Source organism: Molossus molossus, unplaced genomic scaffold (assembly GCF_014108415.1).
Source record: "Molossus molossus isolate mMolMol1 unplaced genomic scaffold, mMolMol1.p scaffold_m16_p_14, whole genome shotgun sequence".
Taxonomy (NCBI): Eukaryota; Metazoa; Chordata; class Mammalia; order Chiroptera; family Molossidae; genus Molossus; species Molossus molossus.
This window is the reverse complement of record NW_023425349.1, coordinates 21,090,424-21,106,949: the sequence shown is the minus strand read 5'-3', so window position 1 is coordinate 21,106,949 and position 16,526 is coordinate 21,090,424. Positions and strand designations below refer to the sequence as shown.

The 16,526-nt window shown below is 38.1% G+C and overlaps 1 protein-coding gene across 5 annotated transcripts in view; it reads right to left on the bottom strand.

Annotated features, from left to right (window-relative positions):
• ECPAS (Ecm29 proteasome adaptor and scaffold) overlaps positions 1–16,526 on the bottom strand; it is a 97,651-nt gene that overhangs the window by 34,561 nt on the left and 46,564 nt on the right. For all 5 annotated transcript variants that reach the window (XM_036260521.1, XM_036260519.1, XM_036260520.1 and 2 more), the window contains 13 exons: positions 15,360–15,409; positions 13,989–14,055; positions 13,775–13,897; positions 11,168–11,271; positions 10,298–10,421; positions 9,252–9,332; positions 8,039–8,264; positions 7,512–7,603; positions 5,480–5,614; positions 4,575–4,737; positions 3,757–3,929; positions 2,597–2,698; positions 431–554 (listed from right to left, as the gene is read on the bottom strand). In XM_036260521.1, the coding sequence (XP_036116414.1) occupies positions 431–554; positions 2,597–2,698; positions 3,757–3,929; positions 4,575–4,737; positions 5,480–5,614; positions 7,512–7,603; positions 8,039–8,264; positions 9,252–9,332; positions 10,298–10,421; positions 11,168–11,271; positions 13,775–13,897; positions 13,989–14,055; positions 15,360–15,409 (1,564 nt within the window). The remainder of the gene's footprint in view (positions 1–430; positions 555–2,596; positions 2,699–3,756; positions 3,930–4,574; positions 4,738–5,479; positions 5,615–7,511; positions 7,604–8,038; positions 8,265–9,251; positions 9,333–10,297; positions 10,422–11,167; positions 11,272–13,774; positions 13,898–13,988; positions 14,056–15,359; positions 15,410–16,526) is intronic.

The following is a 16,526-nucleotide window of genomic DNA, read 5'->3' as shown; positions in this document are numbered from 1 at the left end:
TCCTCGACTGTGTTGTCACTAGAAGCAGGTGTACCTTTAGCACAGAGGCACCTGGAGGGGGAGCAGAAGACACTGAAGCCTCATTATGTGATAAAGGCTTGGGAGACATGTCATCTGGAAACACTATGCCTACACTTACAAAATTGGCTAAATACACCAATCCTCATGAAAAGAGCACAGATTTCAAGGTAAACCATAGCTAACTGCCCTGCTTGCTTGCCAAAGGACTAGAAAAAGTTCTCTTTCATGCCCTGCTCACTCTCCTTTAACCAACTATTTTTCTTGACTGAACCAAACTAAGACAGATGTAAGTATCTAAAAAAAGAGTTAAAATGGAATGTATAAATTTTTCTTTTGCTTCAAATGTTGAGAAAGAGAACAGAAAAGGGTTCCTTGGCAACTACAGATCGATTAGCTGAATATTTGATACCAGCAGGAGGAGTGTATTCTTCCTCAGTCACCAGCCAGGCATCGCGGGCAGCCACGGACCTAGTTCCTATTGCAGCACTGGTAATGGCCTCGCCAATGGTGAACTGAAGTTCTATCTGCTTGGCCTGCAACGAAGGAAACAAATACCATGAATCGGAGAGAACATTTACCAACAGCCTCCATTTTATGGAAAGGCTGCTTAAGTCCATGTTGCGCTCCTCACCCTCATGACACAGTGATTTTTAAGCTTCGGGAGCACAACACCCTTTACCTGGGGGAAAGGGCATGGATCTTGAAGCCACACAGATCTCAGTGCAAATTCTAGCTCTGTCCCTGCATATCCTTATTTAAACTCCGAGCCTCACCCTGGCCAATTTGGCTCAGCAGTTAGAGTGTCAGCTCACGGACCAGAGAGATCCGGGTTCAGTTCCCACTAGGGGCATGTACCTCATTTGCAGTTTGTCGGCCCCGGTTGGGGTCATGTAGTTGGCAACCAGTCGATGTGTCTCATATCGATGTTTCTCTCTCTCTCGTCCTCCCTCTCTCCCTCCCACTCTATCTGAAGATAAATACAAAAATGTCCTCGGGTGAGAATAAAAATAAAATAAAATAAACTCCGAGCCTCAACTTCCTCATATGTAATATGAGCATACCACCATCCATCTCATCAGGCTGGAAGGGTCAAATGAGGCGAATGTACAGAAACTTGTAGTGATTTATAGTAACTACAAAACACCTGATTTGTAGTAAATGCACAGTAAACAGCAGCCATTATAACTAACTCCTCTTGTTAATCTTAAATTACATGCTTTCTACAGGTTATTCTAAATGGCTCAAAAAAAATAAGGCATATGTGATAAAATGTTACAATTACACTGTAAATTTGAAACTGTTTCAAAAATCGAATGTTAGAAAAATTCTATACAGGAATTGTTAAATTTTTAAAAATTTGATTTCGAAATTTGGACACACTTCACAATTACAAATCACTGACTCAACAGGAAACGGATCTAGCTCCCTTTGGCATTTTTAAAGAACATAAAACATGAGGGATATGGCAATAATGACCTTTGGGGAGAACTCTACAAGGCATCCAGACAACAGTCTAGCTGTTCCTACGCTCCAGCAGCCAAACGCTCTAGTCTTGATGAGGTGTCAAATGCTGATATCACATGCTTCCTATTCTGAGAAAAGAAGATTTAAGGGCTTCAATCCCAGCTCCCCTGGTCAAAAGCTTCTCCTGGCAACTCTAAACTGAGAAAAAGAGATTTCAACACAGAGAATCCTATATTAGGGGTTCGTTTAATGTGCCTGTTTTTTACGTTTCCTATTGTTAATAACAAAGTTGGCATTACAAACAAAAACAAAACTCTTAACTCCATTTATGAATGATACACTATCTATACTGCTTTAAATAGTCCAGAAATAAAGAAAAGAAATAAAAATAGGCACATGGGGATTCATTATATTATCCCCTTACTTTTGTGTTGTTTTATAATGAGGAGCAAAACAGACTTTGCCTTCAGTCTAGTGGGCAATTAGACACTGAGATAAATGTGGAAAATGGAGGGTCACGACCGCACAGATAACTAAAGAATCTACATACTCTAGTTTGAAGGGTCAGGCAGGCTTTTCAAGGGGCACAACAACAACTCAAGAAAGGAGTATGGGTCTCTCAAAAGCTCAGAGCAAAGGACGCAGAGGCTGGCATACAAAAATGTGAGTGAGTGAGTGAGTGAGTGAGCGAGCGAGTAAGTGACAAGAATCAAGGCTGGATCAGGGGCCAGATCAGGCTGTGCTAAGACACTTATCACACTGGGCCGGCAGCTGTCAAATGGCAGGTCTTCACTACACTGGAGGACAGAGCTAAGTCATCAGACACAAGAGTGACTGGAATATCAGCACCCACTCCCCACATCTAAGCCCTGTGTAGGTTTCCCCTCCGATCCACACTGCACCATACTTTACTCAAAAATTATGAAAAAAGGGCTTTCGCACATAAGTGACCTAGTCAACGATATGCCAACCACAGTGATGAGCCTGAGAAATATTAGGTAAATAAATAAATAAAAGTTTAATTTAAAATCTCACAGCATACAACATTCCAACAACAACAAAAAAGTGCCTTTTGTTTGAATGACTAATAACCAGATAGCAATATAAATACCTCCACAGAATCCATCAGACCTTGCAAGAGGAGTTTCTGGTGAGGAAAATCTCCATCCCCAACTGGAAAATATCCCAGTGTTTGGATTGCTCGTTCTTTCATCTAAAATAAGAGAGAATTATTTTTAAACAAAGTACCTAACAGCTTTATCCCAGAAGAATGCTTCCAAAATGAGAGGGCAGGAAGGGGACAGTGTGTTCAACTAATAATGCAACGGTGCTTACACTGCTTTTTTATAGTACCCAATCTTACAGAATTGGGTCTGTAAGACTTTGGAGGGAGAAAGACATAAAACTGAGTCCATTAAGGGTCCACAGGTACAAAAGAAGAAAAAAGAAAGCTTTTAACTAAGATTATTATCCTTCTAATTGTAATAGTTATAAATGTAGGTTCTGGCTCAAAGGACCTCAGATCAAATTACACAGCCTGACCATTTTTGTAGCCTTTACAGGTATGTGACCTTCAGCAAGTTCCTTCAACTCTCTGTGACTCTATTTCTTCATCTGGAAAACACAGATGACAACTGTACCTTCTTCACTAGACCTTTTGGAGGACTCGATTAATTCACGTGCGTGAAGCACGTAGCACATGCCTGGCACACTACAAGTGCCCAATAACGGTTGGTAATTAGTAAATAATGACAAATAAAAACTACATTGTGTGATCTTCTCAGAGATTTAAACAATAGCTACACCAAGAATAAGATTACATATTTATTAGTAAATTAATTTTTCTGCCCATTAAATCATCTTATACTTCAACACGGAGGTGCTTTAACCACAAAGGAAATGTTTTGTAAAGTCCATGAAAATTTTTATCTAAAACTAAAAAACTATAAATGGACTTTCCCTCATAGATTACTCACACCCAAGCTTCTTAAAATCAGACTGGCTACAGGAAGTTAAGACTTAGATTGGGTCTGAAATAATAAAACTCATCAAATTATTTAACACTTTATTATCCACCTTTTGCATGACAAAAGAATACCCAAATCTTAATAGTTAAAATGGTGCATACACAAACCATCCCTAACTCAAAATTAAATGACCACCTAGACTTTCCTCTATCATTCCTCTGCAATGCCATCCTAATTGCAACTGTGTTTTTGCATATATATGTGAATAAAAATTTCAGACAGGAAGGAAAAAAAAGAGACTTGCCTTATTTGTTTCTTTACTGGAGGGTATTCTGTTTAGTAAGCTTTCTACAAGATGTAACTTGGTAAATCCGGATCCCTCACTGGGGATGGGGAGAGGACCATTTCTGCCAATTTCACCCAGGGCTGTACAAGCAGCAATTGCCAGGAGGGGCGATGTACTGTCCAAAAATGATCCTGTAAGCACATTTAGACAAAACTGAGAATAAAATACTATTATCCTCGTGAGCCAAAGAAATGTACTCAAGATATATTTTTAAGACAGTAAAACAAAATTAAAGTTTCAGTATCTTCTAGTTGATAATTTGTTACTCAGTAATAAAAACCATGGAAACAGTTCCGTCGGTGTGGCTCAGTGGTTGAGCATCAACCCATGCACCAAGAGGTCACCAGTTGGATTCCTGGTCAAGGCACATTCCCAGATTGTGGGCCCAATCCCCAGTGGGGGGCATGCAGGAGGCGGCCAATCGATGTTCTCTCTTATTGATGTTTCTGTCTCTACCTTTCCCTTCCTCTCTCTCTGAAAGTCAATAAAGGAAAAAATAAATTTTAAAAAAAACATGAAAACAGAGCACAGTAGTGTCCTTTAAAGTTTTTCCCTTAACAGAATCATCTGTTATATAAAAACACAGAGAAAAGAACATACAGAAAAGAGTACTTTTATTGTTATTAAAAACACAGAATTTACTTAGCATTGGTAAGTGTTCGCAAAGGCTTATGCCTTTAAAGTTGACTGCTGTAAGAAGAAATTAAAATGCTATAATTAATTTTAGCCTAATTCAAAAATTGTGACACACAGGTCAGTATGAACACATGAATTACCTATTGTTTCTGTGGCACTCTGAATAAGTTCCTCTTGTTCAGGTAGGAAACCAGCGTTTGTGTCCAGGTCCTGCTGCTCTGCCATTCTCATTTTCTTTTTAGCCAAGTATCTTCCTACTGTGAATCCCAGTGCAAGCACGGATCCATGCTGTATCTCTGGGCTCTGAATTCAATAACACATGAGCATATGTCTGTCTCTCACATGTGCAAGAATGCACTGAAATAACTGCGTGTTTACTAGTCATCTCTCCAACAAAACATAAGGCCAAAGAATAAAGTGATCATTGAGGTGCTACTGGATGCTAACAAGTCAGGTTTAGGGAACATGAGAAACTTTGAGTTTCTAACACAGATAATTCCGAGAAGTTAAGCTGAGTGTCGGTTCACTTCAAGATTTAGTTTCCCTAATCCCACTCCAACACTGGGTGAGGTGACTCTCTTGCATGTTCCTATAGCACCCAAACTCTCCTCTAGCTGATAGCACTTATGTAACTCATGCAACTACACTATCAAAATGTTCAAGCATAACTTCTCCCTATTGCCAGCCAAATACAATAAACTTATCCTACTTCTAATTGCCAAAACCTCCAAACACACAAAGTAGGAATAAAACATTTTAAAGCACATGGCTCTGACAGTGTTTTCTGATAGAACAGGCACAGTGATAGGCAGCAGCATTTGTATTTACTCCCCATTATGTTCCTAGCACCTAAAACAGTGCCTATCAGACACAAGGCACTCAAATTTATTGAATGAATTGACTCAATTATGTATCTCATCTAATCTTTACAATCATAAAAGTTCATTTTATAAATAACAATGCAAGAACTAAAAATATACTAGATGCTTTTTGAAAATTCTACTATCTCCCACAAAAAACAATGAGAACCATGCTGGTAACATACATGATTATCTTTTGTAGTCTTTATAAGCTGTTCTATCATCAACTTCAATTCATTTCCCGACACTGTGGATACCACCACAGAATAAAACAACGCTGCCAGTTCACGCATCTCTTCTTTACTGCTATTCATCAGACTCTGAGTGGTGTAAAAAAAAGAAATATATACATTATATAAATTCATCTTCCTGCTGATACCATCCAACATTTAAGATTAAAAGAATAAATGATACATTATATCGTTCAATCTACTGGCATCCATGAGATTAAAAACACAAGCTATTATTTCAAAATAAAATAAAAGCCCAGCAGGTGTGGCTCAGTGGATTGAGCGTCGTCCCATGGACTGAGAGGTCTCAGTTCGATTCCCAGTCAGGGCACATGCCCAGGCTTGTGGGCTTGATTCCCAGTAGGGGGTGTGCAGGACGCAGCCGATTGATGGATCTCTCCCACATCAATATTTCTCTCTCTATCCCTTCCTCTCTCTCTAAAAAAATTAATAAAAACCTATTTTTAAAAAATAAATAAAGAAACACTCTTAGCCTGCAGGCCGTATAAATACAGTCTAGTCCTGGCCAGTATGACTCAGCAGTTAGAGCATCGGCCTGCGGATCAATGAGTCACAGGTTCAATTCTGGTCAAAGGCACATACCTTGGTTGAGGTACATCCCGGCCTTGGTCAGGTCATGCAGGAGGAAACCAGTCGATGTGTCTCTCTCACATCGATGTTTCTCTCTCTCTCTCTCCCTCCCATTCTATCTGATGATAAATGGAAAAATATCCTCAGGTGAGGATTGGAAAAAAAAACACACAGGCCAGATTTGGCACATGGGCTGTGGTTTGATGACCCTTGATCTACAAGATCAAAAGTCAAAAACTCTAACATTAAAATCAGAAATATTCACAAAAAATAAAAACCATGTTGAACTAAAAGAAATTTCTTAAGAGTAGATTTTCCAGAAGTGGAAAACTCACACTGCTTGGTAAGTTCCATTCATGCTTTCACACAGAAAAGATAATCCATACATTTTTACCATAATTCAAGCTGCAATTTCCAAAATTAACTGCATTATGTAGCACAAGAAGTATATAAAACTATATGAAAAAAAATAAAAATTAAAAATAAAACTATATGGGCCATACCCATACTAAGAAAATTATTCATTGTTTAACTGAAATTCAAATTTAACTGAGCATCTTGTATTTCTATTTCTAAACCTGGCGATTCTTTTGGAGTGACCATGGGACAAGGACATGCTTCTCGTCCACAGCTGGTGAGTGTAAACTGGTACCACTCAGCTGGTGAGTGCACCATCAAAACTGCTAAAACACATGTATTCAACTCCACTGCTGGGGAACCCATCTAAAAAATATACTTCCTCATATTCAAAATCACGGACTGTTCATGGCAGCCGACTGGAAGTACCCAACATGACCATCAGTAAGGAATTAGGATAAATCATGGCACCTTCATGCAAGGGAACAATGAAGCTGTTAAAGAGAACTCTTTCTGTAGCACACGGGAATACTTCCACGTACAGAGTTGGGTATAAAACCAAATGACAATTGTGTTAGAGAAAAATTAAAAAACGCTTATTTTTATTTGTGTGTGTGTATATGCATAAGTAAACTCTAGAAGGTACACCACCTATAAATAAGTGACAACCTGTGTATATTTGTCAGTAAGAGAGGAATGGGGACAGGAAGTTGGGGGATTTGGGTAGGTGGGAGACATTTACGGAAAAGACACATTTTACATATCTTTTACTTAAACTATACAAATTTATTAAACTTTAAAAAACAGAAAAATAATTATTTTTTACTCATATGACTTTCAATTCATCTCCCACTCTCACTAGCTGCATCACTGAGATACAATGACCTACATGCATATCTCAATAAGTGTTTGATGATGATAGAGTTTTCAAAATGACCTAAAGGTAGAATAGGTCAAAGGGACACTGGTACAAAGACAAAATGAGACTAATGTTTAAAATATACAGAACCAAAGAGAAATACCCATGCATAGAACACACCTTTATCCATTCTGTTTTGTCTACAAATTTGGTAGCCAGCTTCTCCGGATACACTGAGACAGCTTCCAAGAGACAATACATGACTGGCAAACCTAAAAAAGAAAGAATTCAGAACCATGTTCATTTCAAGAGAAGTGATAAACATTCAAGGATCATCAAACTCCTTTAAAGGGTAAGGCTACTGCTCTTGGAGGCATTCCCCAGTTCTATATAACAAAAATTAACCTAAATCCAGTATGTGATATAAGACAGCAAATTTGCAGACTAGTTAACTATACAAAAATTCCCTATTCTTCACATGCACTTTCAAAGTAATAATGTATTACCTATTATTATCATTTACTTCTGAAAAGAGAAACAGTTCATCAAGGATGAATCAGACAGGTTTAAAAAAGAAACAAAGACTAATGTTCAATCACAGTATTGAAGGGAGAAAGTAATTTTGCTATAAATCCTTAGAGTTTAGAATTAATATTTTTTCTTAAGTGTTGTAATTAATATCTGTCCTCAGGATCACAACCTCCTACCTCCAACACCTGCTAACAGCTGCTGAAGCAGGCCGATGTAGATCTGAACAGGGTTAGTTTCTCCACTCTTGGAAGAAGACGAGGAGGATGTCACCTGGTTGCCTGACATTAAAGTCCGTATATAGCGTCCAATGGCCGGGGCATGATCTTGCATATCCGCCAAACTCTGGGAGGTAGGCACCACTCCTGCACTGTGAGCTAGGCACATTCGTAAGTAAAGAACTATCTAAAACAGAAGGAAGACGAATACCCAGTAAGTGTCTCAAAAATCAATGTGGAGAGTATTCCTACAAATGACAGCTTCCAGTTCTGATTCCTCTCCCTCCTTCATAAAGCTATTCAACAATCCTCACAGAAGCTGAAAAACACGACTCAATGTGGTAACTGAAATTACCTAATGGAGCAAAATTTACCCGACGACCTTTTATAAATCCAAACATGTTCTTTAGTGGCACTTAACGGAATTAAAATGCAAACTCAATTCTTAAAGTCTAAAAAATTACAATAAAATTTATATTTTAAAAGGGGTGTGTGGGGGGGTGTGTGCGCGTGCAAGGAAGGGAGGGAGAGGGAGCAAGATACTAAGCAGAAACCCGAAGTAAATAATCTATTCTTGTAACTTCAGTTGTATTTAATCTCTGCTAACACAAGAATTTGAAAAAATGGGTTCCAATCATCTGCAGAAGAGCAAATATGACACCATAAAAACCTCTGATACACACTGGCTATTATGGAGTCCTCTGAAAGCTCTTTCCTTGATAGCTAAGACAGAACAGGCAGCAATTTCATTGTCAGAAGTCGTGCTCTTGTCATTTAATTAATGCAAGTCAGTGACCTAAACAGAGTCTCCGTTAGTGAATGTGATAAATGAATCTCACTCTCCCACCTTCAAAACTAGATGACCCAAACAACCTCAGCATATTGTTGGCTTTAAAATTCTAATCTAATTTGCTGTAAAATCTCAACAGTAATCAATGTGGGGCATCCAGTTCTTTCACAAAGAGAATCTCACTGATATAAATATATTTATAGGCTCCACTATGAATTAAAATAATGATTACCAATACTATTTTTCTAATGAACAACTGTAAAGAACAATGACACCACAATATGAGTTTATCTAGAACACAAAAAATTCAGACATCTCTTTGAGTGTGACATTATCTTTTAGAATCTTTAGAGAAAACAAAATAGAAATATATGCCAATCCTACCTCTCCAAAGGCTGCTGGGTTAAATGGAAGGACAGTGGTCCCGGTCATGTACTTGGCTGGAGTTTTCATTCGATGGGAAGCCTAACAAAATAAGCCCAAAACAAACACAATTACTGAAGAAAGAGCATGTGTCCTTCCTCAATTTGAAAATAACTGTACTTCTACCTACACTGCTGTTTGCTACTGTTTTTTCTAGTCAAAATATTTTTCCATTAATCATGCTGATTATTCATGTCCCTCAAACCCTAAAGGACAGGCGTGTTGTTTTCTTCCTCATGTTTTTACTGACTTGTTTTGAAATAAACCTACTCCAGGTATCTACTGACACAGCTACCCCAGGCCACTGCATGCCAGTTCTTCTTCTTAACATTGGAGGCAGGGAGAAAAGAGCATCTTCTGACCACAGATATGACTGTGGGCTGGAGAAGAGAATCATGCTGCTTAGTACTAAACCTCCAACTCCTTAAGATGTCTATGAGCAAAAAGCTAGGAACACCAGTAAAGGCAGAGTATGGAGAAGTACCCACTCCCAGCATACGCAGAGAAACACGGAGGTAAAATGTGGAATAGGATCAGGGCTGGGGGGTCAGAACAGTCAATACTCTCTGATCTAACAGCAGAGTACACTGCAAAAACAGGAGACTTGCAAAAGCTGATGTGATGTTCTCTTACGATAACAGTGGAAAAAATCTGAACTGCTCCCTGCATCATTCTCAAACTTATGGTGCCTTAATGTCATTAAAAATAAAAAGGAGATGTATTTTTAAGCATATCATACCAAGCAAAAAAATTTCACATACAGCTAAAGTATTGAAGAACATAAGAATTGTAAGCAATTCAGATTTTGGCAAAACAGATCAATTATATTTGAGAATTATATTTTTCTCCTCATTTTGTTCCTTCCTCTTATTGTAAATATTGACATTGTCTTTACTATTTTTCGACACTTAGTGATGACATTTTAAATGTGTCACCTAAAATATGTATGTTTATTTCCATCATCCATTCTATAACTCAAATTCATTATCTGAAGTTAAATGCCATACCTTTTCTTGGATATAATATACCATTTCTGGGAAAGAAGGCATCTGCTTAGAAGCACTGTCTTTTCTGTTTTTACCAGGAAGACACCTTAATACTCGTTGTGCTTCTCCATGAACTTCTTCGCGTCTTTCAGACAAATAAGAATAAAAAATAAATTTCACCAACAGCAGAATGATCATTTGAAAACAAAGAACAGCCATTTTATTTGGCAGCTGGGGTTTCAAGAAAACATCTTTAATGTATTCTTAGTTATCTAAGCAGAGTCAAGAGGGCACAGAGGGGATAAATGGGAATGGAAAAATAAAATTAATTTCAACAAATATTAAAACAAAATGTACTAGAGACAGAGGTTTGTATGCCATGTTAAATTAAACCTTATCCTGGAAAATATGAGGGCTCCCTGAAAACTGTTAAGCGGGAGGGGACTTGATCACAGCAATGTTTCCCCACTCCACTCACTGGAGCAACCTGAAGGTAAAAACCTTCACAGTGTCTGCCATACTGCCGTGTCATCTACAGTTAATTAACTTAGTGTTGTTTAAACCAACTTTTTTCTTTTATAAATGTATTTAAAGAGGAAACACATTATCAGCATACTGTCCAAAATAAATATGTAACTATTAAAGTGGGGGGGGGGGGATTACTTCTTTCTGGCAATTTCATGAGATTTGAAGAGTCATGCGCCCACAAGTAAAAAAAAAACAAGACAGGCTATGACTACAGGTTTATATACTAACACGGGTCATATTTTTAACTCTGTAATAAATTGCTTTTAAATTCCGTAGACCAACATTGCAAACTACATAATTTTAGTAATTTTTGAATAAATTTAAAATGAACCCAAATTCAAATTAACACCTTTGAAAACTTACGGGTCTCCTGCAGCTAGTAACAGCAAATATCTGGAAGGTATATGATCTGAGGGAAACACCGTACTAGCAAATTTCACAGCCACTTGTCGAACTTGAACTTCAGGCTATGTGACACATAAACACACACAAAAACACACACAGTAATTACCAGCAACTCATCTTAACTGTAAACAATAAAAAGTTAAGCTGTTATTTTGATAAATATGTCTAAATAAATAAAATCTAAACAAAGCATTTGTGCCCTCGCTGGTTTGGATCAGTAGTTATAACGTCGGCCCTCTGTCCAAAGGGTCTTGGGTTCGATTCTCAGTCAAGGGCCTGGGTTGCAGATTCGATCCAGTCAGGATCATGTGGGAGGCAACCAACCAATGTGTCTCTCTCATATCAATGTTTCTCTCTCTCTCTCTCCCTCCCTCCCTCCCTTCCTTCCTCCCTTCCACTCTATCTAAAAATCAACGGAAAAATATCCTCAGGAAAGGATTAACAATAACAAAAAAGATAAAGCATTTTGTCCAAGATTTTTAATCATTGTTTAAAAGTCTTTGGACAGTGATATTACTTAAACAGCACTTTTATGATCTAAGAGGACCTTCCAAGTAAAGCAGGAAAACCCACAAAGACCATAGCCAGAGAATCTCTCTGTACATGCACACCCTCAGCCCAATCTTGGGACCAAGGTCACTGTGCCAGTTTCTGGCCACCACCTTTGCTTCCCCAACTCTCAAACAATGAGTCACATGAGTGAAATTCAGGTATTTTGCAGGGAATACAAAGTTTACTTGACAGCTCTACAAATTTGAAACAAAACGTCTCCTGCTTTTTCAGATCAGCTCTAAAGTTAAAACTGACTCCAAAGCAAGTTTCAACTATATAAATGTATTCAATTAATTTAAATAGACTAATAATCTATGAATACAAAATTCAACCAGAAAAGCAGAATCTGCTGATGCCGAAAGCTTTATTTTCATGAACTTTCCCCCTCAGACATTCTTCCAGTCACAACATAAGTGAGATGAGAGACATTAAGAAATATATACCTTCCTACTCATTCTTATTCTTGCTCTTTAGTATTCCATGAGCTACCTGTAAGAGCAATGATATTAAGGACTAGTCTACATAATTTAGCCTAGGGTCTGGTTACCTTAAATGTACACTGAGAAAATAAACTACCTTTGGCTTGGTAACACTGTTCCATGATTTGATCTGCACAGATATAAATAGCACCCACATGCATTATACAAGCATCACACTTCTTGTTGAGTTGTCCAGAAAAACTTTTAAGTATTCTGATCTTCCAAATAAGCCTACACTTCTGAGTCCATGATATATGACCATGAATCATGTACACCAAGAGCATGTGACACAATGGGACTTTTTATATAATGAGCTTTCTGAGTGTACATAATTATCCTGTCACATTTCAACAGAAACCAGATACCTTTCTGAAGCTTTAATAATTCCCTCAATATATTATAATAAATATGCCAGCTAAATCTCATAAAATTCAATTTATATTAATCTCACCAATACTTTTTTTTATAAGCTTTTTTTTTAATTAAATTTTTTTTTATCCTCACCTGAGGTCATTTTTTTACATTTATCTTCAGCAGAAGGGAAAGGGGGGGGGGGGAGAGAAAGAGAGAGAAACATCGACGTGAGAGAGACACATGGATTGGTTGCCACTCACACGACCCCAACCAGGGCTGGGGACAAACTGCAACCGAGGTACGTGCCTTTAGGAGGAACTGAACCCAGGACTCTCCGGTCCGCAGGCCGACGCTCTAACCACTGAGCAAAACCGGCCAGGGCTTAAGCTTTTTTTTTAAATCCTTACCTGAGGACATGCTTAGAGAAAGGGAGAGAAAAACATTGATGTGAGAGAGAAACATCAGTTAGTTGCCTTCTATTTGTGCCCCAACAGGGGATCGAACCGGCAACCTTTTGGTGCACAGGATGACACTCAACCACCTGAGCCATTCTGGTCAGGCTTACCAATACTTTTGACATCATTTCCTCCTCTAATCTCCCTCACTTTCTACTCCCAGAAATGCAGGACAAAGAACTGACTAAAGAAAATATATATTGATGTATATTGTATAGTATGTATACATATGTGTATATAACTACAGATACTCAGAACTCTCCTCTAAATGTCCATGAAAACCAGTTAAAGAGGACCAGAAGAAGAGCACATGTGACGATGACACTGGCTTACTTCCTACCTACTTACTTTGATATAGATAAACTTTGTCTTTCTTTCCCTCTAGTTTTCTCCCCCAATGTTACCTAGAGAGCTCCACAGCAATGGACTGTAGTACACAGCTACTGGTTAAGATAAAATACTGCCCACCTGGAGAACATGACATTAAGAACAGTTTTCCAACATGGGAAGCTTTAAACCTAAAGCTTCTGTGAATATCACTACTCTTTCTCCCCTAAAATCAGATTTCAATTAAAAAAAAATTAAAACTATGTAGATCATAAATCACAGTCCAAGTGAAAGCAAATATTCCAAGATAATTAAGGAGAACAGCAAGTCAAACGTTATTCTTAAAAATGTAAGATGCATATACTACCAGTCATTAGAGCTCACATAGTTGGACCTACCTTTATCAAGTACGAAGCCACAAGTGCCTCCATGAGAGTTCGCTGTGCTCCTTCCAAAGTGCTATAAGCTCCAACCATCATAGATAATGCTTCTTGAATAGCAAGTCGAGTCTCGGGCTCTTCCTATAAAGACAGTAAAAAGTGTTTCCCTCCCTGTTGGGTTTCCAGGTGAGCATCCAAACAGAAAGCGTATACTTGCCAGGTGCTTCCCTACCTTACACAGGGCTTCGAAGAGCTGCTGCACGAGAGCTATGTCCTTCGTGAATAAATGGGGCATTCGGCTGTAAGAGAAGACAAGACCATTGTTACTATCATACATTTCCATGAGATGGAAGAAAACAAAATTAAACACAAATTTTCCTGAACTTGCCATTTCATCTTTGAACACGTGTCAGCATCATTAGGTTACCTACCCAAAGTGCCAAATATTTTTCTAAGTAAATATTTAATCCTTTAGCTATCTAATCCAAGTGACCTTTTTTAATCCTCACCTGAGGATATTTTTCCATTTATCTTAAGACAGAGTAAGAGGGAGGGAGGGAAAGAGAGAGAGAGAGAGAGAGAGAGAGAGAGAGAGAGAAACATCGATGTGAGAGAGATACATCAATTGGTTGCCTCCTGCACGACACCAACCAGGGCCAGGGATCGAACTACAACCAAGGTACATGCCCTTGATCAGAATTGAAGCCAGGACTCTTTGGTTCACAGGCTAATGCTCTAACCACTGAGCCAAACCAGCCAGGGCTAATCCAAGTAACCCTTGATTAATATATATATTATCTAGATATTTTCTTCATTATATTCCATGCATTCAGTTAACATTTCTGATTTTAATGTAAAGAAAATAGATAATTAAGACCAAATTGCTATTTAAACTAAAAGCTAATATGGATCAGGGACTTTGTTACTTCCTGACAACAGACAAGGGACAAGGTTTGCTGACAACCCTGCACTGTATCAGCTGATCTCAGGTGGCTTTGTTCTGAGCCCAAAGCTCCTTTCCCTGCATGGAAAGCAGACCTAGTCTACACAGGCCAAAGCGGCACCTGCGCCAGGGCTAAAAAGCAGCACCTGGTGCCACCGAGGATGCTGCACCTCTCCCTCCCCGCTTTGAAATATAGTGAAGGAAGAAACCAGCAGGAACTGGAAGGAGGAAATTATACTAAGCAGAAGAAAAAAATCCATCTTTGGAAATGGCCACTCAGAATCATAATGTTAACTATCAGAAGAGAATCACTAGCAAAACCTTGATTATGGGGATTATAAACACTAGTAGTTAGAAGCAACAAGAACACTAACAGTCAATCAAATGTCTCTAGGATACAAGAAAATGTAACCCATTATGACACAATTCAGTTCAAAATCTCATTTCAAAACTACCATTTAATATGGTAACATATCTTCAAATGTAAATTAAAATTTCTCATATCATTTTCCTACTACAAGGCATTTCTAAAAACCTATGGCCATTAAATACATTTCCTTTCAGAATCACAACAAACTCATTCTCCATCCATTATCAAATGCCACACATTTTTCTTAGTTTACCAACAGGATATCTCTCACTGAGAAAGAGTTTACTCACCTGGAGAGTTTTCCAACAGCTGAATATGCCATTGACAGTAGCTTAGGGTCCTTGAAATTAAGAAGAAAAAAAAAGAACAAAAAACAGACAAAACAAAAAAACACAGTAAACGGCAAAACCTTTTGCTGCAATTATATGCATTATTTTACTCCTCGGCAAACCTAATTTCACTCTGCCTAATTGCATGCTATTAGCATCTGAACAAAACAAACAGAAAAAGTCAAAACCCAGAATTCATCACACTTCTAAAAGGAAAAACAAACAAAACCTTTTATCCCCAACTCACTCCCAAAAGAAAATTCTGTGGTCATACATGAAAAGGTTTCTTAGCTGGTTCTAAGTTCGGGATCTTTTCAACACTATGTAATCTGCAAACACCAACATTCATCTTCAACACACTAGGAAAACAGCTTATTAACTGATCAGAAAATTCACCACTCATCCAATCTTTCCTTTTTCACCCAAAATTGCAGTGAGTGGTTATTCTTAAATCTACACTTCTCATGTCTTCCACTATAAAAATTGAAGGGCTCATAGTCATCAAGTGAGTTAGTGAGGTTGCCTCCACAAACAAATTTTACATGGTTTTATGTAACCAACTGTCTGATTACTAAGAACAAAATAACCTTTCTGTGAGTTGAAGATCGTACATTTAACACGGGATTCCCTCTCCCACACCTTGATGACCACTCTTATGGCCTTATCACTGGGAAGACATGCAAGTGTTACCTGATTAGGGCCCTGTGGTTTCTCTGGCCTCTCTAACCTAGTTTTAAATATACAAATTTTCCCGAAAAGCCCCAAAGCATTTTTATTTCTACCAACCATCCAAAGCATCTGACTAGGTATGCTATAAAAATAATCTGGTTCCTAGGCCTTAAGAACCACGCAAACACTATTCAACAGAAGAAGATAGGAGAGCCAGGCATAACACTGCCCCAAAGCACAACTGCACAACAAATAGTTTTTCACTAATAATAACACCTACTAATGTGCCTTCATTGTGCTGAATAATTTACATGTATATCTCACCAAATGTCAACAATAACCCAATTAAATGGTATTATTTTCATTTTTCTAATGAAGAACAAATGTCCAAAGAATTAAGTAACTCATCAAAAAACAAAACTAGGATTCTAATTCAATTCTAACACCAAGTGGCAAAAT